The sequence below is a fragment of the Pygocentrus nattereri genome, chromosome 14 (assembly GCF_015220715.1).
Source record: "Pygocentrus nattereri isolate fPygNat1 chromosome 14, fPygNat1.pri, whole genome shotgun sequence".
Lineage (NCBI taxonomy): Eukaryota > Metazoa > Chordata > Actinopteri > Characiformes > Serrasalmidae > Pygocentrus > Pygocentrus nattereri.
The window spans coordinates 2,317,501-2,342,500 of NC_051224.1; the positions used below are offsets into that span (position 1 = coordinate 2,317,501).

General features: G+C 42.4%; 1 protein-coding gene across 2 annotated transcripts in view; it reads left to right on the top strand.

Moving 5' to 3' along the window:
• si:ch73-374l24.1 (protein kinase C alpha type) overlaps positions 1-25,000 on the top strand; it is a 254,721-nt gene that overhangs the window by 221,953 nt on the left and 7,768 nt on the right. For both annotated transcript variants that reach the window (XM_017714068.2, XM_017714069.2), the window contains 3 exons: positions 2,771-2,909; positions 18,408-18,488; positions 23,863-23,970. In XM_017714068.2, the coding sequence (XP_017569557.1) occupies positions 2,771-2,909; positions 18,408-18,488; positions 23,863-23,970 (328 nt within the window). The remainder of the gene's footprint in view (positions 1-2,770; positions 2,910-18,407; positions 18,489-23,862; positions 23,971-25,000) is intronic.

The window sequence follows — 25,000 nt, forward strand, 5'->3', positions numbered from 1 at the left end:
ATATATTCCTAGTTTAATGGTTCAAAAATTCTGATTAGACCGGAGATGGTTAATCGAGTTACTGTGGAAACCGCCCCCTCTGAATAAAAACTGATTTACCACCTGATATAGATGACGTTGTTGTAAAAACACATCTGTCCTGATTAATCACGCTCTGTGCTGCAGGCAGATATGATGTCTGTTCAAAAAACAGCCTGTGTGATATGCGGTGTGTATTTTAGGACGCTAAAGACAACTTTTGTTCTTGGGAGAAACATACAGGTAAAGACACGTCTCAGCTCTCATTCATCAGGCGGAAATGGGCCGTTTTATGCTGCCTCAGGTGAAATGGCTTCAAAGAAGAAGAGTGTGAAGAGCTAAGCCAAGAGGCTTCAAACCGTCAGATGGCAAATTTGTGTGATATTTGCAATTCCGTTCTTCTTTACTAGACTAACTACAATTTTACGGGCCAAATAAAAGACGGCCCTATACTACAACTGCCACTTCTACAGAACTGCGCTTTATTATGTTTCTCATTTGATTAAGACTCTTAAGCTTACATGGTATCACTGTGTTGGGGATCCGTCACTCCCCAATCTGCGTCCTCTGATTTGCACCACGCATTCGCATGACTATTACGCTTGTATAGATGATATTACTTTTACCAACTCTACCCAATCTGTACAGCATATTTGTAAGCATTTTTCTGAAGTTTTAAGTTGTAGTTGAACCGTAACAAATTGGCTATGTTCATCTAATAATTACATGTGGAATTTTCACTTTTTCCTGCTTCCTGGTGAGCTAACCTACATATTTAATCAATGAAGTCACAGAGCTTTAAGCTGCGATTATCTACCTCATTGGTTTTGCTGTGTGTATGATGCCATTATTACACACCTGTAGGGATTCTACAATAACAAAGCCAGGCAAAATAAAAGCAGAGTCTCAAATGGCTTCCTATTTCCTATGCAGTGTGCACCATATATGTAATTATACAGTGGCTTCTACATGCAAACAGTGCATTGAATGTCTACAGTAAAGCCATTTGTATTCAGTCAAATCTCCATAGTATCCCATCAAGCATTTAGCACTATTAGAGTGAAGAAGCTATGATTTCCTGACCCATCACACACACCATGTAGTAAACAAGGAGCCAGTTGAGATTCAGCCACAGATATGCACTCATGCCCATTGTGTCGTGCCCATTGGGTCTCCCTGGGCTCTGAATGTTTCCACCTGTAGACCAGAACATAACCGTTTAGAATTAAAGAAGGAAGCTAATGTGATCGCTTATATGGGTGGTTTCAGCATAAAACAGCCCAAGCTCATCTGCTAGTAAGATATAATGTTGTATGTGGGGTACAGAGAGGGCAACATCATAAAACATAATGTGGTGTGACAGTGGTGCACATGCACGGAGAAAAATTAGGCAGGGGACATAGATCGGGAAGCAGTAAAGGCCGTCGAAAAATCACAGAAAGAAGCAGGAAAGCAGTGTGTCCTGGTTTAGAGTAAAGCCTACAGCACTGTTATAAATATGTTTCCCCCACAGCCATTTAGGCAAAGGCTACGTATATAATTGGAGCCGGGGGGGCAGTGGGGGTAGCCTTAGTTAAAGTTTAGCACTCTACAAGACAGAGCATTACATCTCTGATCAGCACTAATTTCATTCACTGGGGCAGTCGTGGGCTGTAGGCTAGGGAACCAGCCTCGTGACCGAAAATTGCACCGGTTCAATCCCCAGAGCCGACAGTCCATGACTGAGGTGTCCTTGAGCAAGACACCTAACCCCCAACTGCTCCCCGGGCGCTGCGGATCGGGCTGCCCACCGCTCCGGGCAAGTGTGCTCACTGCCCCCTAGTGTGTGTGCTCACTAGTGTGTATGTGGCGTTTCACTTCACGGATGGGTGAAATGCGGAGGTGGAATTCCCCCGTTTGTGGGACTAATAAGGGTCTCTTAATCTTAATTTCCAACAGAAACGACTGGTGACACACGCCAAGTAGCACCGTGATCACAGTCATGCTCAGCTTATACACCTCCCATTGGCAGAGATCATTACTGAGATTATGAAAATGGCCACAGCTGGCTCTGGTCCTGAAAGCAAACGCTGATCCAAGTGCAGTTGGACTGGCGTCAAGGCCAGTGCACCGCAGGTGGCAGTGGTGTCGGTTTACTGTGATCATGCTAGCATTTTAAAGCACAGAGTAAGACATCACCGAATGTCAGTGCCAGTCTTGTGGCACTGATGAAGGAACATGACTCATACCCTGAGCGATGGAGGGATAGAGAGAGACAGAGAGGCTGTTTATCTTTCGGCCTGCACAGCTCTCTCTATTCAGCCCCCTTGCTTTGCATTCTGATCCCCCTGAGGCCAGAAACATTCATCTCCCATTAATCATGCTCTTTGATGACAGAGCTGAAGCGAGGCTGAGGTCACCTTGCTCTCTCTCTCTCTCACACACACACACACACACACACACACACACACACACACACACACACACACACAGGGCCACTACAAAGCTCCATCCCACACACCCCGTATGAAGGCCCACATGATTGCCATCTAGAACAAGACTTTGATTAAAGAAATGGGATGCTGAGGACAGTGTTAATAACTGCTGGTCTTTCTGATAAATGACCCAATCTGCCCACTGTGGCTCAAATGGACTCTGTAGGAGTTAATGTAGCATTTGCCTTTAGTCACAAAGTATTCCCAGGAGAATTTGATGGATGGATGCTGACGTTTAACCCTTCTTCTCCTCTGTTCCATCCTCCGTTCTTTTCCAGAGATCTGAAGTTGGATAATGTGATGCTGGACTCTGAGGGCCACATTAAAATTGCAGACTTTGGCATGTGCAAGGAGAGCATGTATGAGGGCATGACGACACGCACCTTCTGCGGTACTCCGGATTACATCGCTCCTGAGGTGAGTTTGGAGTGCCCTCTGTTGTAAACAGGGAGGGGCTTCAGTAAGACAGGAGGGACAGTAGTATCTTTCACACATGTACTTTTACACGCATTTACTTGGGGCCAGTCGTGGGCTGGAGGTTAGGGATCCAGCCTTGTGACCGGAGGGTCGCTGGTTTGATCCCCAGAGCCGACAGCCCATGACTGAGGTGTCCTTGAGCAAGACACCTAACCCCCAACTGCTCCCCGGGCGCTGCGGATTGGGCTGCCCACCACTCCGGGCAAGTGTGCTCACTGCCCCCTAGTGTGTGTGCACGCTCACTAGTGTGTATGTGGTGTTTCACTTCACAGATGGGTTAAATGCGGAGGTGGAATTTCCCCGTTGTGGGACTAATAAGGGTCACTTAATCTTAATTAAATGGGAAGGGGTTAACCGTGAACACGAGTTGGAATGGTAATCCGAGTAAAGCCTCAGTGAGAAGGGAAGTGGTCGTTGCAGGGGTGAGGGACTTCTATCAGAGTCGGATGGCCTTGGTGAGAATAAGAATGGTCTAAGTAAGGGTGGGGAACCTCTATGAGAAAGGGAGTGGTCAGTGTAAGGGTAAGTGACCTCAAAGAGAGAGAAATGGCCTCAGTTTGAATAGAAGTGGTCTCTGTAAGGGTTGAGGCACCTCTCTGAGAAGAAGGGTGGTGTCTGTAAAGGTGTTGGGCCTCAATCATAAGGGGAGTGGGCTCTGTAAGGGTAAGGGGCTTCTATGGCAGAACAAGCAGCCTTAGAAAAGAGATGAGGTCATCATGAGATTAAAAAGGGCATGTAGAAGAAGAGCCATACTAAGATGAGCAGGGGTCTCTGGGTTGGGGAGCATTCTTGGTGATAAGGAGAGTTTCTGTAAGGACTCTGTGGAAGAGGGAGGAGCTCCTGTATGAGTGACAGGTGTTATCCTTGGAACATCAGGAGCATGAGCCAGACAGGAAGAGATGGTCCGCCTGAACTGTCTGCTACACTGGTTTGGACACAGCTGCGGGCCTCAGACTTCACATCATGCACACACACACACACACACACACACACACACACCACAATTTTTTTTAAATATGAGCATGTGGAAGGTTAACCATGTGTACGTTAATGTGCTTGTTTTTATGGTATGTTCACTTGTACCCCTTTGTCCTCCATGGAGCACAATTCACTACACCTGACCCACAAATTAGCTCAGTGACATTTCGCCTGGAACACACGTCCTCCAGAGCAGAGCAGCAACACCTTTTCTGTAATACCTCTGCTAAGCCCCTCTGTCATGTGAAAGAAATGCTTCATCCAAGAGCACTTTGTCTTGTTAACTATTAATAAAACATAGCAGGCCACCATTACCCCAGTGACTTTGTGACAGGGGGGGGGGGGTCACTGGATAAATACACTCATCAGCCACTTTATTAGGTTAATTCTTCATGGCGGACTTTCAACAAGGTGTTGGAAACGTTCCTCAGAGATTCTGGTTGGTTATTTGAGTTCCTGCTGCCTTTCTATCATCTGGAACCAGTCTGCCCATTCTCCTCTGACCTCTCACATCAACAAGGCATTTTCATCCACACAACTGACCGCTCACTGGATATTTCCTCTTTTTCGGACCGTTCTCTGTAAACCCTAAAGATGGTTGTGCGTGAAAATCCCAGCAGATCAGCAGTTTCTGAAATACTCAGACCAGCCCGTCTGGCACCAACAACCACGCCACGTTCAAAGCCCCTTAAATCCCCTTTCTTCCCCGTTCTGATGCTCGGTCTGCACTTCAGCAAGTCGTCTTGACCACCTCTACATGCCTAAATGCACTGAATTGCGGCCGTGTGATTGGCTGATTAGCTATTTGTGTTAACAAGCAACTGAACAGGTGTACCTAATAAAGTGGCTGATGAGTATACACTGCTGTGCAAAAGTCAGAGACCACTCCTCATTTGTTCAATTTCCAGTCAAAACAGCCATCAAGTACAAGTTATTCATTTTTCAAAAGCAGAAAAAAAAAAATGTTTAACCAAAAACGATTAATAATTACAGCAGATTTTTCAGTGTCCATCCTTTGCTTTTGTTATAGCTTCCATTATTTTTGGGAGACATCCTTTAAGTTAAAAAAAAGGATATTTTTCTATACCTCCAAGGTTCAGTCTCAGAGTGTGGTTGCATTTTCTGCCTCATAATTCAAGTAATCCTAATTATTCAAAATTCACACTTATTGGTTCATAAAACTTTTCTTTTCATCTCAGATGTCCAGTTTTAGGGTTCTAATGCAGGGTGTCTTCTTTTTTGTCCATGTCCCTTTTACAGAAATGACTTCTTGACAGCCACACATCCTTTGATCATAGCGTTAAGTTGTCTTCACACAGTTGACTTCTCAAAGTGTTGTTTATCTGATTGTGACAGCTTTGGTGGTCTAATAGTTCTTACATGGTTGTTAGGAGTCTCATTTTATCTGGAGAAAAAAATTTAAGCTCCAGTTTTCCTTACTTTTTTTACTTCCTCAAGCAAGTACACTCTCATATCAAACCTCCTCAGAAATATCACCTTAAAATGAAAATGCATGCTAAATGGCTGGTTTTGACATGGGTATCATACCAGCCACCTCTCTACAATAGTGTGAGAAACACTGGCGTTTGCTGCAGCCTTAAATTGGGGAGTTCACAGGTGTGTCAGTTTGGCCTGATTAGTCCATGGCACCTTGCTGCCATTATCCTCTGCTGGCAGCAGGTGGTGCAGGCTGGGTGCCTTGCTGCCGATGCCCTCTGCTGGCAGCAGGCGGTGCAGGCTGGACCCTTACATAATATTTCTCAATGTAAAACAGCAAGTAACTGGCACTGCTTTAAAAACAGACAAGATTCTGTATTGGAAATGACTGGATGGGCTCATAAACACTTATGAATAACACTGTCTGTGAAAATAGTTTGTCACTGCATGCAACCAGATCCAGATATATACACAGGATCCAGAGATGCTGCCGCCTTCTCTGGGCCCAAGCTCATTTAAAATGGACTGAGGTGAAGTGGGAAAGTGTCCTGTGGTCTGACAAACCAACATTTGAAATTCTTTTTGGAAATCGTGTACACTGTGTCTTCTGGGCTAAAGACCACTCAGCTTGTAATCAATGCACAGTTCAAAAGCCAGTATTCATGCTGGTATACAGCTGGGGCATTTAATTAAAATTCAGTAAGATCCAGTTAGAGATCATTTTCGCATGCAAAGGTTTGGAACGCCATCATGTCTATCTTGAATTATGATTCAGTGCCATATACTGTTTACTGAATTAGCCTAGCAGGAATATCAATGTCCTATACAGTAAACAACTGAATATCAAATCAAATAAAGTACAATTCAGTCTTATTTCAACAACATTTTTTGTCAGTTTCTCTTTTTAGATCACACCATGTGAAATAACCTGGCTCACTTTGTTCTCCGTCACCTCGCCCCTGTGTGTGCGTCACTCACTCGAGTCTCAGTAGTGCACAGATCTGATTGGCTGAGTGTGATATTTACAGTGCGTGCGATTGGTCTATGAGTCTCCCGGGCCGCTAAAGCAGTATAGGATAGAAAAGCGACGTCAGTTAAAATAGTAAAACCCTGTCTAAATTGAATAACTCTTTATAGTTTATTGGTTATAGGTCCAGGTCTGCACAGGACAGCGTCTGGGCACGGTCTGCCTATCAGTGACCTCTGGTATAGGGGTGCATTAGTGCACATGGCATGGGTGACATGCACATCTGCGAAGCCATCATATGCTGCCATCCAGACGACGTCTTTTTCAGAGAAGGTCTTGCTTATTTCAGCAGAACAGTGTCAAACCACGTTCTGCATATATTACAACAGCATGGCTCTGCATTAAAAGAGTCTGGGGGCTAAACTGCCTGCAGATCAGACCTGTCACCCACAAATAACATATTTGGTGCCTTATGAATTTAAAATTATGACAAAAAAGACCCTGAACTGACAACCAGCTGAAATCCTGTATCAAACAAGAACGGAAAAACATTTCACATTCAAAACCTCAGTTCCCAAACACTTACAGAGTGTTGTTAAAAGAAGAGGTGATGAAGCACAGCGGTAAACAGGCCCCTGTCCCAACTTGTTTTTGGAATGTCTTATCTGCATTAAATTAAAAATGGGCAAATATTTTTCAAAAAACAATAAAATTTTTATATGCTGTCTTTGTAGTGTGTTAAATACTAAATATATTAGGTGTCATGTTGTAACATCGGGGAACGAGGAGGCGGACACATATGCGGAGATAAGCGACGTTTATTGTGGGCAAATCCAAAGTCAGGGTCGAGACTGTCCAGGGTCCAGTAATCAAGATCGAGAGCAGGGTAGGCAGACATGATAAACACAGAACCCAAACAATCCAATAAACATCTAAACGACAAACACCACAAGCAGAACAACAGTTCAAACAAAGACCAGTAACCAGACAGGGGAAAACACAGGCTTTAAATGCATAAGGGTAAACGAGGGACAGGTGGAAACACAGCTGGAGACAATCAGGGACGGAGTAACCAAACAAGGACCTGGACTAAAAACCAAAACACAACACGAACACATGGACAGAACTGGGAGGGGCCAATCATGACATGTAGAATATGGCTCGCATGATTTGCATATCATTGCATATCATTTTTATTTACATTATGCAACTTTTTTGGAAATGGGGTGTAAATGCTGCAACTTATTCTTGTTTCTTGTTTATGTATTTTTTTACCTTCCTTTGCTTGGAATATTGTGAGACTTGGTTTATAAATTGAAGATCTACAATCTAAGCATCTCCTTCGTCTCATGAAGCCTGCACCAGTTTTCACATCTTAGCCTCTATAGGCATTTTTACAGAGATCATGCTGACTTGTCCCCTTTTACTCAATGGGTGGAATTAAATGGGTGGAATATCCCTTTAATGTAGCAAGATAGATGCCACTGTAAAGCATGGACTTTTCCTTGCCAACAATCTTGCGCTTACATCATTCTCTGGCCTGAACTGCTAGCTGACGCACACTTTGTGTGTGTGTGTGTGTGTGTGTTTGTGTGTGTTGTTGTGTTTTTTTTTGTGTGTGTGTGTGTGTGTGTGTGTGTGTGTTTGTGTGGGGGGGCTTTTAGTGACAGCGGGATCAGTGTGTGGGAAGCAGCAACATCAGGCCCATTTTCAGCTTTGTCACAATATGAGACTTCGGAGTGAAGAAAGACAGACTGTAGGTGGGATTAAAAACAGAAAGAGAAAGTGATGAAGTGCGGATTTCTTAGTCTGAGTCATGGCTGAGTTCAGCATATATATTTGCTTGATATAGTGTGTATCCGTGATAACTAGAGACATCTTATGATGTCCTTGTTTCTCAGGAGACTTAATGGTGATTCTCTTAAAATTCCTTAAGAGAAACAGTGTAGGTTCTAAAGGAGACAGAAGCAGAGGTGGACGAAGTACACAAATCATGTTCTTGAGTTAAAGTAGAGGCACCCAAGGTAAAATATTCCTCCAGTAAAAGTAGAAGTTCCTCCCTTTAGACCTCCACTTGAGTAAAAGTACTAAAGTATTTCCCTTCAAATGTACTTAAGTATAAAGTAAAAGTACTAAAAGAGTAATTCTGGCTCTGATGTCCTGTTATCATTTTTATAACCAGACTGGCTTCATGAACTCATTTCAGGTGAAAGTCCTCCAGCGTCTCTCTTGGTAAACCAGTCTTTTAATAGAACGTCATTAATAAGTGACGCTGACGTCTATTAAAATGATCAGAAGCACAAAACACTGAAGGTAAACAGTTTCCATCAGGGAGAACCGAGTGGCTCTGAAATCACTTTTTACACACAAGCAAAGTTTCAGTTTCAGATTTATTTACAACTTAGTTCCAAGTTTAAGTTGAATAAAAACTGGCTTTAAACTCAGGATCACAGATGAGCTCCTTTACTATGTTGATCTGTAGGCGTCTGTTCATAAACATAAACCAGTTTACTATAAAATGAAATGGTGTTTGTAGAAATTCAGAAAAAAGCCGCGTCAGTCTCGACTGCATATGTGGACATATTTCTATATTGAGCTCTATTTACACAAAGTTAGGTTAGTTCATCATTTATGTTGAACAGACTCTCCCAAAGTTTTACGCTGCTGCGCTGACGTTGAACCGCGTGCTGCACTGGGTCGGTATGACCAACAGGTCAAAACCAGCTCTAAACAAAGTGACCGCTGGGCCCTGATTGGTGCTCTGGCTTTGCGCTTCTTTCGTTTTGACATGTTACGTTTTTATACACACAGAAACCAAAAGGAACGACAGATTTCTCAAAATGTAGGAGGAAAAAGTCGGATATTAGACTCTGAAATGTAGTGGAGTGAAAGGAAAAAGTCGCCCAGAACGGAGAAACTTCAGTACAGATACACCAAAAATACTAAAGTACAGAAACTCATTACATTTACTCAGTTACTGTCCACCACTGGACAGAAGATAAATAAAAAAGAGATGTTTAGCTGCAGATAAAGAAGAGTAGTGTCTTGGCAAATCCGAGCACCTCTATTAAATAAGTAGAGACACATGAGACCGAGACTTTTGAGTACAGTTTAGTACCTGAGAGCAAGTTGGAGTTATATATGGGATGGAAAAATGCACCGATATATCACAACGCATCGCTCTGAAGACGGTTGTTCAACTGCACTGACTTTGAAATTGTAGCATTGATTATACAAGCTAGGAATCGTCTTTTTTATTTTCAGTCCACTACTGTGTGGACAGTTCCTCCAGTTCCTTCAGTCTATTTTTCTTTTAACTTTTCTGTAAAAAATCGTAACTACGGTGAAGTCATAAATTCAAACCATACAGGTACATCATTACCTGCTTAGCCTCTTCTCTCTTAGATTAGTCTTAATTGGACTAATGACTGGGTAGTAAACCCTTGTAGGTAAAATGAACAAAGCCAGTGTTTCACTATACCTGCATGTTTACAGTGAATTAGCATATGAAGCCTGTCATAAAGCAGTGATGTTATGACATTGCTGAAGATGTTCGCTCCCACCCTGCAATTTCCACTGGCTCTTTTCCAGGTGTGAAACGTACCACAGTGATGAATGTTCCTCACAGTGTGGCAGAGCACTGTAGCTGCATTTACTGCATGATTAACTGGGTTTATAATTAAAGCAATTGCAGGTTTCTGAGATGAGTAAACCTGATGTACTATAGCCTAGAAATGCTGATTAGCTTTTTAACTGGGCAGAGACGTTGATTAAAGAGTTGATTGTGGCTTGGTTTGTGAGCAGGTTTAGTGCAGTGCTGTGGCATGCCTCCGCTGTGACCTGTCACCACCTCCTCACTCTTTATACGGCTCAGAGAGACGCTCGGAGCACCAGGCCACCCTGCCACCCCTCATTACTGTCACTGCACGCATTCATTAGAGATAAGATTCATCGCAGCCTTTTTCTACATGGTTAAATTTGGTGCATATGCAAATTTAGTGGTACACTAGGGCTGTCAGACGGGTTCAGAAATCAAGTATGGCCTGTTTATTTGTCAAGTATTAGAAATAAATTAGAATTTAAATTCTTGTTTTTAGATTGAGCTGAAAGCCTATTCGGAATGCTTGAAATCGGAAGGGTTTCAGGCCGGATTGCAATGAAAGTAGAAGTCTGTAACTGGCACAGGTGGCTGCGATAGCTGTGCTCTATGCTGCACCAGAAAGGGTTCTGCTATTGTCACGATGTCAAAAAGAAGAAGCCCCTTTTTTATGGAACTATATAACACATTCTCAGTCAATCTGAAGAGCTATTTAATGACCTACAGAACGATTTAAAAATGCAAACGGTTCCTTATGTGCTCATGGCTTTATATAGAACCAGTCTTTTTAAGGTGTGTTAGGAGTTGCGGTGGATGTAGCTTTAAACAAATTTCCTATATGTAGACATTTTTCATGGGATTTAATTCATATTTCAGCGTTTTTTGGCAGGTCTATTGCACACCTTAATGTCTTTCTAACAGCAAAAGAAACCTAATAAGACCTAGTTATCTTTTATTCACTCTAAGCCACATTAGATTGTCTGGTGTATATAAATACGCACAGTCAACTGGACGTAGTTCAGCTGGCCCAAAACCTGTCCAGCTGAACAGCTTGTGATTTGTTAAGCATTTTAATACACATTAGTCGTGCTGATATAGCACTAAGTGCATGGGATGTTGTAGTAACTAGGGGAAATCTCCATTTCAGATGAATATCTGCATAATATTCAGGGTTCTATGTGAAATATTACTTGATTCTAATGTAATAAATATTTAAACTGTTCTCTATTTAGAAGCTAATCTAAAAGCATGTGAATTCCCAGAGAAAGAGGCTGGCATTCCCTCACACACGTGCACACACACTCACACACACAGTCGCAGGGGACAGCAGGAGCGTGTCCGAAGAAGGTCAGCGTGACTCCCTGCCATGGCTGGGCTGCTAACATAATTGGGCAGAGTGAAATGTGGTGGGTTGACAGCGCCCAAAGCTTCTTACTGCTAAATCACGCTTACAAAAAGAGCATGAAAACAAGAAAAATGTAGAGGAACAGGAGCACCTCTCCATCTGTCCTGCCAAAACTGTCTGACCTGCGACGAAGGCAACACACATTTGTATACGTGTATGTACGCTCATGCAAATGGGCCAGATGGCGTTTATTTTTAGGAACATTTGAGTGCTCTTGGGTTTGGCACAGAATATACTGTATTTTGCCTGAATCGTCAAAGCATATTTACAGCGTCGGTGGAAATCCTTGCTTTTAACCCATAAAAGTCTATTAGTTACTGTACAATTTAATCCTAAGGACTCATTATTCAGTTATATACAGCTTTTAGGGAGGCATCAACACTATTTTGCACAATCATACTGATAAAAATGCACTGATAGCAACATCTGATGCCACCTGATACCGTGTGACATAAGCCTACTGTATGTTGTCACTCTAATGAGCAAACAACTCAAGCTGGCAGTGAACTGCTCTCTCAGAAGGGTGTTGCTGACTCTGTGGCAGTCAGACACAAAGTCGCTGGTCGTATATTCTGCTCCCTGCCAGGAATACACTGTGTGACTTTAGCCTGTTTTTAAACCCACACAAACACAATAATTGCCACTTACATTTACCCAATACAGGTGGACACATGTAAGCTAGCAAAATGCAGCTATCTGGATTTCCACAAGGGTTAGGCTATCTAAGCGGTTAACGACGATGATGATGATGGTGACCTTCTGTCACTCTTCCCAGTTGTGCGCCTGGCTTGTAGAGCATTTTTCTTTGATCTTATGGATAATCTTATCTTGCAAGATGGTTAACAGTGTTGAGATCTGGTGATTGTGTCAAACACGATATTCAACATTAACAGAGATAATGTCTAACATCCCTGTAGAAACCGGAAAAAGTTCGGCACCACTGACATTTCTGTTGATCTGCTGTTGCTCAAACTGTTTGCTCAAGAGTGTCTGCGCTGACCAGCTTACTAGAGTGAGAGGATCAAATAGTCGGCCAAGAAAAGACTTTTAACTAATCTAATTGAACAGAATACAAAAACGATTCATGCTCATACAATGGCAAATATTTCTGTAACAACCCATCAGCTTTTAAACATGTTAATTAAGGATGGGCTAAGAGATTTGCCATTACAGCACTGGAGGAATGGATGCTGAAAATAGAGTAATGACAAAAAAACAGCCTTACAGTGCTTCTTAATCCAAGTTTAATCATCGTGAACTTCTGCTGGGATCTTAGGCTGTTTAGAATTCTCAACTGAGTTTCTCTGGTTGTTTCGGTGAGATCTGAGTTAGAGGTTATTAATATCAGATTACAACATTTTATCCCCGGTGATAATGGTGATTTCTAAGAGTTAATTCAGCTTAGACTGACACGGTTTGAGATTGTCATGCTTTAGAAAATTCTTACAGTGACTGTTTTGACATCTGTCATCTAATGTTTTGGAAACTGTCGTCCAACAAGGTCCTTACCGGTGCCTGCGCACACGTCATTCTCGAGACTAATGCTGATTGAAGAAGTAAAAGGATTAGTTGTGGTTCTCAAAAAAGTCAAAATAATTGTCTTCCCATGAAAGGAGATTAATGTCTTAGACCTCGAGGTGCGCCACTTCTTTTCTGGTTTTTTTTTTCCCCAACAAAAATATCAGGTCAGCAGCTGAACGGCTCACATTCGCGAGAATGTAGTGGAAATGTCTACAACACATACAGTGGGCGGCACAACTAATTTCAACGCTTGAGTTTAGGTTTGATGGCTGCTGCTGAAAACGTTAGGAGGCGTTTTGCACTGTGTGCTAGTTGAGGACAATAAAGGACTCGAGGGTGCCCAATTTTCTGCCTGTTAGTGTGACATCAGCACGGTGACCTGGTGACAGCGGGTCCAGAGGTAAAATGATGCACAAACTGATAGAATATGAAGGACCTTGTGATTTTACGGCAGTGCTGTCTCGCTTGCTTAAAATTGTACACTATGGACAAAACTGACGTTTGAATCTCATATGTATTTTATTTTTTTAATGTCCAATCCATCCCATCCATCCATTTTCTAAGCCGCTTCTCCGTCAGGGTCACGGGGGGGGCTGGAGCCTATCCCAGCAGTCTTTGGGCAGAAGGCAGGGTATACCCTGGACAGGTCGGCAGTCCATCACAGGGCAGACAGACAGACACAGACAGTCATGTCCAATTGGCCTGACTGCATGTCTTTGGACTGTGGGAGGAAACCGGAAAACCCGGAGGAAACCCACGCAGACACGGGGAGAACATGCAAACTCCACACAGAGAGGACCCCGGTCGCCCGGCCGGGGAATCAAGCCCAGGCCCTCCTCGCTGTGAGGCGACAGCGCTACCCACCACGCCACCGTGCTGTTAATGTCCAATGTTAAACATTATTAACACACATAACATACTTTCCTTCATCTGTCATTTTTTTTTAGATATGAGTAAAGTAGAACAGAAGATCTGACATAATTTACTGAACGTATACACATCTGTACTTACTAGAAAGTACAAGGACAGCCCAATAGACCAGTGGTTCTCAATCCTGCCAGTGCTCTGCACTAGAGATCTGCATGGGACATTTTTTCACAAGTTCTGCTTGTGCAAGATTTCATCCCTCCATGCCCACTTGCACAGAAGATCTTCTCTCTTTGTCTCGTTCCTGCCTGCAACCAAAAGATTTTGTCTTGCTCCCACCCGCAATCGCCGTTATCGCCGAACCCACTTAATAAACAGGGCAACAGTATTCCAGGACCAGGATGAAGAAGCACTGTAGTCCTATCTTTTCATACTTCATTTAGATAGATGATACATGTGATCGTTGGCACTATTGCTGGGGTATCGCAAAGTCCGATCCCCAACAATTCCACAACCGTCCATAGCCGAGATTCTAAGAGAGCATAATTGGCTTTGTGCTCTCTTAGGGAGTAAGATGGTCCTCGCTCTCATCTAGACATCTGTTAGCTGACATAAGAGAATTGGTAGCTAGTGTTCTTCTCTAAGCACATTGAGCTGTCTAGTAACATTGCGTTAGTGGCACTTTGAAAACCTGCTGAGGCTTCATGTGTCTCGGAGGAAGCACTTACGTTAGCCTTCACCCTCAGTGGCAGGCATTGTGTGATGGGGGGCGACCTATCCAAAAGATACCCATCCAAAAAAGGCATGTCACTATTCCTGCTTTTGCTCTAAACAAGACAGCCAGTTATTTTTGTTGTTTATTATGTTTATTATTCCTCATGTAAATTATGAATTTGGCTAATACTGTTCAAAAACATCAAACTTAGTCTGTAGAAACAGCACAAAGACATCTTGTTTTAAATGCATTATGCATAATTTAGATTCAGAAAAATTCATGTGGCCTTCAGATCAGCTCAAGAACAGCGTAGAGAGCTTCATGGAATGGGTTTCCATGGCCGAGCAGCTGCATCCAAGCCTTACATCACCAAGCGCAGAGCAAAGCGTGGAATGCAGTGGTGTAAAGCGCCGCCACTGGACTCTAGAGCAGTGGAGACGTGTTCTCTGGAGTGACCAATCACGCTTCTCCATCTGGAAATTCGATGGACGAGTCTGGGTTTGACGGTTGCCAGGAGATGCTACTTGTCTGACCTCAGTGTGAGTGTAAAGTTTGGTGGAGGGGGGATCATGGTGTGGGGTTGTTTTTCAGGAGTTGGGCTCGGCCCCTTAGTTCCAGTGAAAGGAACTCTAATGCTGAAGCACCAAGAGATTTTGGACAATTTCCTGCTCCCAACTTTGTGGGAACAGTTTGAGGACGGCCCCTTCCTTTTCCAACATGACTGCGCACCAGTGCACAAAGCAGGTCCATAAAGACACGGATGAGCCAGTTTGGTGTGGAAGAACTTGACTGGCCTGCACAGAGTCCTGACCTCAACCCCATAGAACCCCTTTGGGATTAATTAGAGTGGAGACTGTGAGCCAGGCCTTCTCATCCAACATCAGTGTCTGACCTCACAAATGCTCTTCTGGAAAAACGGTCAAAAATTCCCATAAACACACTCCTAACCCTTGTGGAAAGCCTTCCCAGAAGAGCTGAAGCTGTTATAGCTGCAAAGGGTGTCATATTAAATATTAAATTTTATTAAATCATATTAAACCCTATGGATTAAGAATGGGATCTCACTCAAGTTCATATGCGTGTGAAGCCAGACAGCCGAATACTTTGGAAATGTAGTGTATTACTCTGCTTTCTTACTAGGAGAATGAAATGACTTTACTGTAAAACATTGCTTTTTACTGTATTAACTCCAACACTGAGAATGCTGTTAATACTCATATATTTGCGCATGCTTAGTGCATGCGGAGCTACTTTTGCGTCACCTTTGAGTGTTGCTGAGAGGAGGAATGCAAGATGATATTTACACCATACTTAATGCCCATTTGTGTGTGTGTGTGTGTGTGTGTGTGTGTGTGTGTGTGTGTGTGTGTGTGTGTGTGTGTGTGTGTGTGTGGATGGACTGGCAGTTAAAAAAAGGTCTTTGTTAGCGAATGATGAAAATAGCACCCGAGCCATCTCCACCACTGTAATTACTGCCACGCTGCAGCACAGCACACATGAAGAGCAGGGAGAGAATGAAAGGAGCTGGCATGCTGCCAGTCTGACCATATTTCACGACATATAGACACACATATCACATCACTAGTTGCGACCAGTCATTGTCAAAGAATTCAAGCACAATTATTATAAGATACGTGTTGATTTTAAAACCATGTCTCATTTTTTGTATAGTTTTACAATTATGTATCATTTCATAATGAACATTCATCTGCACTACTGGCTTATTATGAGTGATAATCATACTTTTAAGTTATGCCTGGGACTTTTTAAAACATCCCAGACAATAAAAATAGCCTTAACCTTTTAAGGTAGATGCAAAACAGCCACAGTTACTGCTGTTTAATCTGCTCCTCTCAGTGAATGACGCAGTTTCTAAGTGCTGTGGTTGGATTTATTCAGTGTATAAATACATTGTCTACGTTTTTATTTTGTTGGAGCAAATGCATGACTAGGAACATACAACCCCAATTCCAGTGAAGTTGGGACGTTGTGTAAAACATAAATAAAAACAGAATACGATGATTTGCAAATCCTTTTCAACCGATATTCAACTGAATCCACTACAAAGACGAGATATTTAATGTTCAAACAGATAAACTTTATTGTTTTTTGTAAATATTCACTCATTTTCAATTTGATGCCTGCAACACGTTCCAGAGAAGTTGGGACAGGGGCGTGTTTCCCTCTGTGTTACATCACCTTTCCTTTAACACTCAATAAGCGTTTGGGAACTGACACTGATTGTTGAAGCTTTGTAGGTGGAATTCTTTCCCATTCCTGCTTGATGTCCAGCTTCAGCTGCTCAGCAGTCCGGGGTCTCCGCTGTCGTATTTTGAGCTTCATAACGCGCCACACATTTTCAATGGGAGACGGTCTGGACTGCAGGCAGGTCAGTCTAGTACCCGCACTCTTTTACTACGAAGCCACGCTGTTGGAACACGTGCAGAATGTGGCTCGGCGTCGTCTTGCTGAAATAAGCAGGACGTCCCTGAAAAAGACGCTGCTTGGACGGCAGCAGATGTTGCTCCAAAACCTGTATGTGCCTTTCAGCATTAATGGGGCCTTCACAGATGTGCAGGTTACCCCTGCCATGGGCACTAACACCCCCCCACACCATCAGACATGCTGGCTTTTGAACTTTGTGCTGAAAACAATCCGGACAGTCCTTTTCCTCTTTGGCCCGGAGGACACGACGTCCATGATTTCCAAAAACAGTGTGAAATGTGGACGCGTCAGACCACAGGACACTTTTCCACTCTGCGTCAGTCCATCTCAGATGAGCTCGGCCCAGAGAAGCCGGCGGCGTTTCTGGGTGGTGTTGATATCTGGCTTCGCTTTGCATGGCAGAGTTTTAACTTGCACTTGTAGATGGAGCGACGAACTGAGTTCACTGACAGTGGTTTTCTGAAGTGTTCCTGAGCCCATGTGGGAATATCCGTTACAGAATGATGTGGGTTTTTAATGCAGTGCCGTCTGAGGGGTCGAAGGTCACGGCCATTCAGTGCTGGTTTTCTGCCTGGCCGCTTACCTGCAGAGATTTCTCCAGATTCTCTGAATCTTTTGATGATATTATGGACTGTAGATGATGAAATCCCTAAATTCCTTGCAGTTGCACGTTGAGAAACGTTGCTCTTAAACTGTTGGACTATTTGCTCACGCAGCTGTTCACAAAGTGGTGAACCTCGCCCGTCCTTGCTTGTGAACGACTGAGTCTTTCAGGGACGCTCCCTTTATACCCAATCATGACCCTCACCTGTTTCCAATTAACCTCTTCACCTGTGGAATGTTCCAGACAGGTGTGTTTCGAGCATTCCTCAACTTTCCCAGTCTTTTGTTGCCCCTGTCCCAACTTCTTTGGAACGTGTTGCAGGCATCAAATTCAAAAAGAGTGAATATTTGCAAAAAACAATAAAGTTTATCCGTTTGAACATTAAATATCTGGTCTTTGTAGTGTATTCAGCTGAATATAGGTTGAAAAGGATTTACAAATCATCGTATTCTGTTTTTATTTATGTTTTACACAACGTCCCAACCTAATTGGAATTGGGGTTGTAGATGTAGCCAGTGGTGGCGTCATTTTACTGCAGTAGCGGCCATGCAGGCACGAAGAACCAGATTTTTTATGCTTCCCTCGAGCGCTTTGCCACAAAAAGTGTATAAAATAAACCTTTTTTGACATTTTGAATTGATAAAAACTGAAAACTTGATAGTAAAACCAGCCGAAGCTGATACATCACTCAGCTTTCCTGGCAATGTATTGACGTGTTCATACATAAGCCTTCCGGGAAGTTTTGTAGGAATTGTACTCGGCATCAGCCTTAACAGGATTTCGACTCTGGCTTGTGTTCACACTGAACCCTTGTGGGAAAGTGGCTTTATGATTGTTATCATGATTATTATTACAGCCATAGTGGAATGGTTCAGCTTCTCTTCCTCTGCTCTCTCTGCAGATCATCGCCTATCAGCCGTATGGGAAGTCAGTAGACTGGTGGGCTTACGGCGTCCTGCTCTATGAGATGCTGGCCGGTCAGGTATGTTCACATCTTTCTTTCTCCTTCTCTTCAGCTTTCCCGTCAGGTGCGTCAGTTTTCTCCTGATGACTCATCCTAGGTGACGAGCACTTTTTGAGCCGTGCTAAATGGTAGTGATTGCAGCCCCGCCGCGACAAGGTGGAGAGCAGCTTTAATGGCTCGCTGTGCTGCTGCCCAGCCATCTCCAAGTAATTATAGAGTTTAGCTCTTTGGTCAAGCGTAGAGCTCTGAGCTGCCCAATCTGCAGTCCAACCTATGAACTCAGAGCAATTGCTACACTCTTAAAAATAAAATCACAAATGGTTTTTGTCTTGGAAAAAGGTTCTCGGAAAAACCTCCACCATTATGTTCACACTAGGACATCTCACTTACAAACATTGTTCAAAAACAGCTAAAATAAGGAAGGTTAAGAAGTGCTTTATGGAGCCAAAAGTGCTCCAGAGAAAGCTTTCGCTTCTGGGGGAAAACAAATGCTTATCAAACTAACTCACCACTACTAGAGTGCGCTTGCCAGCTCTGCACTCCACACTCACTGGAGATGCGATGATCCCAATGGAAGGCAGTAGCATTGCCTTTAACTGCAGGTGCACTCCAGAGAAGTTTATTACTGCTCCAGATTGCTATCAAGCATATTGTCAGTTGCATTTATTCGTGTATAAATGAGGGGTGGCTGACCAAAGCTGTCGGAAAAGTAGCCATACAGTTCGGTATAAATCAGCTTTAAGTGGCTTAAAGGCTTTGATCACTGTTCCCAGACAAGAGCTGAGCAAAACGTTGCTTTCATTTTCATGGTGATGGTTAAAAAGATGCTTACAAGTGCACTACGGTGAGCGCAACCTGTCCAGGGTTGCCAGATTTGGCAGGATCCTTGGATTAGTAGTGTAATGTAATTTGCTATATGCTTGTTATTTAAAAAGTTATTAATTAGTGATTTTTTAATGTCCTGTCGTGTTTATCAGCTACATCTGGTGTAAGAACCTGCTGGATGAGGACCAGGTTGTTAAACGGCACTAAAAATATCACGTGGAGCACAAAACCACTTTGTAATATATCCGTTACAGACGGCGCTTGGCCGTCACTTTGGGTGGAATTTGGATGCTGCGGACAGAGAACGAGGAACACTTATAATAGATTCATGGCATGGTCTGGGGGTCTGTGGGTCTGCTGCACTCTTCATGCTCTGTCTCTCCCTTCATCATTCCCTCTCATCATTTTGTCTTCCTCACCTGACATGTGCTTGCATTCTCCCTTTAGCCACTGAAGGAATGGCGGGGCATGGATTATCATTACAAGACAACTTTAACTGCAAACTATTATTGCAAAATTAACTGTGAGAATAGCCAGCTGTTCAGCTGAATGGTCAGTTATCAGTAAAACATAGCAAGCCACTTGCATTCTAACTGATGTCCGAAAGCTCTCTCAGCTTTGTTCACATATATGTTCACACACATTCTCCAAGTTAATGGTTTAATGCTCGTGTTGGGAAGTCTTCAGACTGCAAAGCTATGGAAGTTCTCCAACTTCTGTAGGGTGAAGAATTTGGTCAACATGTCATCAGTGCCACTCGGGAATCATGGTTGGATATGATCATTTCTCACAGGCAAACTCTTGGTTTTCACACTAACCTTGGGTGTCTCTTGTTTTTGGTCTCTGTACAAAAAACTTTAGGACCCCTGCAACAAAACATCTGCCTGTGCTTCCTAATAAAAGTCATTTAAGGCATTGTCTATAATAAAGTTTGTTAACTATAGGCAAAATACAGATGATGCGCAAGTTTATAGCTTTAACACTCAGCTTTTATCACAAGCTCTGGATTCAGTTGCCTGTATAGAAATTAATAAGGAAATCTCAGTCCGTGGCCATTCCTGGGTTAAAAAAAAAAATATGGTTTTTCAAGTAGGAATGCCAGACAGTAAAACATAGTGGAATTTCTAAAAAATGCACGGATGCCCATAACGATGCAGTATGTGCTGGGAAATTTCTCCGAGATTCTTCCTGAGCAGCTTTGAGGAAGTTACTACAATAATCATTACAAATGACTAGTGACTTCTCTCAAACTGTAATGATTACATTCCCTCTTTGCTGCTTGGAAAAGATTGTCTAAGTACTCATTATATGCTTACCGGATCACCTCTAAAACCCACACCGATCTGTACCTGTTAAAGTCACTATCTCTGCCTCTGCTCAGAACAAGACACACTCACTTATCTTTCATTAACATTATTAATGGCTAATGTGAAATCTCAAAATAAAATGTAATGAATGAAATGTAATATTTACAGATCTGTTTCTTAACATGATTCGGCCTCCCTAGTGGCCACCCAGCTGACACAATGGAAATGATTATATTAACTAGAACACTGTTGGCTCTCCGTGTGTGTCTCTGTGTTGAGCTGCTAGTAAGAAATGTGTGAAAGGAGAGGGATGAGAACCCACAGAATGGATCCTAGACCAAATCAAGTCTCACTCAAGGCCCTCACTCAAGGTCTTACTTTGGAGAGGAGCCAGTTCTTTAGAAAAGCCCATTTGCTTCCAAGAGTTGAAGGTAAAAGAAGACGAGGACAACCAGCTGCAACTGATACAGTCAGAGGAATCATGAACCAGCCATTGAGAAGGCTGAAGACCCAAACAATAGACAGGATGTTCTGGAGAAGCACTACTAATACTATAATACTATAATACCATAATACTAATAAAACAATAATAATAATATTAATACATTACAAAATTTGACTCATTACTACCAACACTTTTTCTAAAAGCTCAAATCGCTCAGGAATAGTATAAATATTACAGTGAATCTTTGTGCACCAACTTTTGATTGGCTACTGTTTTCTAGCATCATAAATCAGATAGTCAATGATTTCTTTTAATTTGATGAAAAAAAGAAAATACTGACAGTGTCTTAAGTTCAGAAAGAGGGAGATTAAGTTAGCTAATGGTGCTTTCACGTCTACCATGTTTGGTGTAGACCAGCCAAACTTTTTTCTTTCATTTGGTCTGTTTTGGCAGGTGTGAATGGTCCACCTGCACCAAAGTCCACACCAAAGAACAGCATCAGTGCACGTCAGTCTGCCAAATCTGCCTGTTTTAAAATTTGACTCTTGACCGAGGCTTATATCGTTCCTGTAGCACAAGCTGTTGCTTATAACGGCAGATGAGGAATAGCAAAGTACTTGCTTTTGTCACTTTGTCCACAAAAAGTATGTTTGGCAGGCTGGACCAGACATCAGCGATGGCATAAAGCAGCAGAGATAAGTATAATTTAACGTTATTACCATATCACTGTGACTGGCTAGTAAAAGATTTAATAAAAGGTGGTTCAGTGAAAGTTTACAGACGGCTTGTTTTCTGCCAAATTCCCGCATGTAAATATCCAGTGTCACATAATCCCAAACTCGGACGAACGGACGAACTAGGTGTACAAACAGCCAAAGTCCAGGTCTTCCTATTAGGCCTGAATTTAAGGACCTATCTGTTGACCTATCTGTTGACCTCCATCCTTTGAAATTTTGACCGTGCAGTTAGACTGTGCAGATTGCACCTCAGCCTAATGACTGTAATGCATTATTCACTGGGCAAGACTACCTGTAAAAACATAGTAATAGGCTGTAGACGGACTATTTAAACAGAATGTACCAGGAGGGCAAACACAAACTCAGGAACATATTATAGCTGTTCTGGAAAGCTTTTGTTCCTTTACTTTAGACTCAGACTCAGTTTGGCTCTCAGAAAAAGAGGTACGACACTGTCACTGGGGCAGTACCTGTCTCGTCACTGGGGTGGTACCATCAGGGGTGCATCCCAGTACCTTTAGTCAGGGAACATAACTGAACCATAATGCACTGAAATGATATTTTCTAAGCTGGACTGACTCCACACACCCCGACTCGCCTCCAGGCTTTTATTACATGACTCTGTTTTAAAGCATTAGTTTATTAAAAGATACAAATTTCTACTTTTTACATGGAAAAACTTATTTAAGGTACACAATTGGACCTTAAAACCACTGCTGTACCGTTGAGGGAACGTTTAGACTGTTTGTACCTTGATGAGTAAATCATGTCCCTGCATGGTCCCTTCATTTCTAACAGTGTTGAGTAAATAATCTACAGTTCATTTCTTCATGTCATCCGTCACTGAAGCGCTAAATGTACCAGGAACATAATAACAGCAGTCGGGCTGTCCTTGGTCTTGCCGATGGTTACAGAACATCTTCCCACACAATTTCAGGACATTTTCAAAAACGACTTGTTGTTTTTTTTTTTTTAATTTGACTTTTCAAAGCTTTTATTCTTGCCTCAAATTATATTGTTTATTTTTTTTACCTCCTATTAATTCGCTTCATTTTATTTTATTTATTTTAAATAAAATAATAATTTATATAACCCCTCTAACCCTTAGGCCTTGTTTTCATGTGTGCCATAGTACAAAATCTAAATCGCACAAAATACAAAAGAAGGTGTGGAGAAAATAAATAAAATGTGAATAAATAAAATAAAATGTATTATATTATTATTAATAATAATAATAATAATAACACAAAAATAATTGAAATAGATTACAGCAATGAATTGGAACTACTAAAATATAGTGTATATACACAAACACATAAAAGAAAAAGACAAATAAAATCAGTCAAATTTATATAAAAAAATACTTAATGCTCTGACAACTGAAGTTTTATTATTTAAAATATTCCAGCTGTAACTTTTTCCCCCAAATCTGAATTCACTCTTGCCACCACAATGATCTTTATATGTGATTCATACATGGGTAATGTTATTTTTGTTTCATTGTTTTGTTTCTCTGTTTATGTTCATTTTTATTTGGCCATTAAGCTGCATTTTGTATACAAGGGAGATTATTATTAGTTATATAAGTTATAAATGAGTCCAGTCCAGTCTGCAGTTTAATACCTCGAACCAGCACACTCCCACATAGATGCATTTGCATGCTCGTTATGGCACCTACAGACTTTAGTAGGATCTGCCTCATGGGTATTGATTCAACTGTTTTAACTGCTTCATCTTCGACCATCAACACAGCTTCTTGTTCTTTTTAGCAGGTCGTCTGAGCCTTTTTTAATTGCACTCTTTGAACAAAACAAAAAGCTGTTGCCGTCAAATTCCATACCAAAAAAAAATCTGTTGCCAAGGTTACCCAGTTGGCTTCCCTTGACGCTGAGTCCACTTACCCAAACCAATGAATCTGGTTACGCAACCAGCAGGTTCTTTATGCCTTTGACACCCCCAGCCTGGAAGTCTTTGCAGTTATGCAATGTGCTCTTTCTCCAACACGGGTGGTCTGTTATGTATCTCGTCTTTGCGGTTTGGATGCCAACTCAGAAAAATGTCCCAATGTTTGCCAACAGCCTCCGTTTGATGGCGAGGATGAGGACGAGCTGTTTCAGTCCATCATGGAACACAACGTCTCCTACCCAAAATCCATGTCTAAAGAAGCTGTGTCCATCTGCAAGGGGGTGAGTAATGTAGCGGCTGTCTTCTTAACTGAGCTTAGATCAGCTTAATCATGTAAGATAAACTTCCACCAAAAGTGGAACAGTGTGCTACCCTGAACACTCAGGCTGAACACTAGGGCCACACAATACTCTGTTATTAATTATTATCACAATATTGGCGACGCAGTATTCAGTAAGCCCTCTGACCAGTCATCGGTCAGTGTTTTCTGCTGTGTGCTACGCGTTTCATCTTCCAGATGACTCAGTGGTTTAATATCATTCTATAACACTGCATACTGGAGATTTCTGAGGTCAGCCAAGGGTTCAGTAGCAATTTTGAGGATCCAGTTTTATGAAAGCATAATGACGTTTTTAATAACGTACTGAGCTAAACAGGCTGAAATGTCACCACCCGTAATATGAATATTTATACAGAGATTATGTATTTATATAAAAGTTTGAAATTTTATATTGAAGTTAGAATTTATTTATTTATTTATTTTTTTTGCATAATCTAAATTTAATCTAAAGATTTGCGCTGAAATGCTTTCAAATGTTTTCACCTGGAACTTACATGGCGTAGTGGATACTAGCAGTGCTCTGTAGGCGACCCTGCCAGTCTGCAGTGAGGATAAAGTTCAGCTCCTCGCTGAGTTACATTTATGGCATCATGAGGGGGAGATGTGGCATCCATCCATCCATCCATCCTCAACCGCTTATCCAGGTCCAGGTCGAGGGGGCAGCAGCCTAAGCAAAGAGGCCCAGGCCTCCCTCTCCCTCGCCACCTCCTCCAGCTCTTCCGTAGGTACCGTAGGATACTCCCGAGGGAGGCGTCCAGAGGCCATCCTTACCAGATGCCCGAACCACCTCAACTGGCTTCTCTCAACGTGGAGGAGCAGCGGCTCCACTCCGAGCCTCTCCCGAATCGCTGAGCTTCTCACCTTATCTCTAAGGGAGAGCCCAGTGACCCTGCGGAGACCCGGCTTGTATCCGCGATCTCGTTCCTTCAGTCATGGAACGTTACCTCTCTGGCAGGGAGATGTAGCAGTTA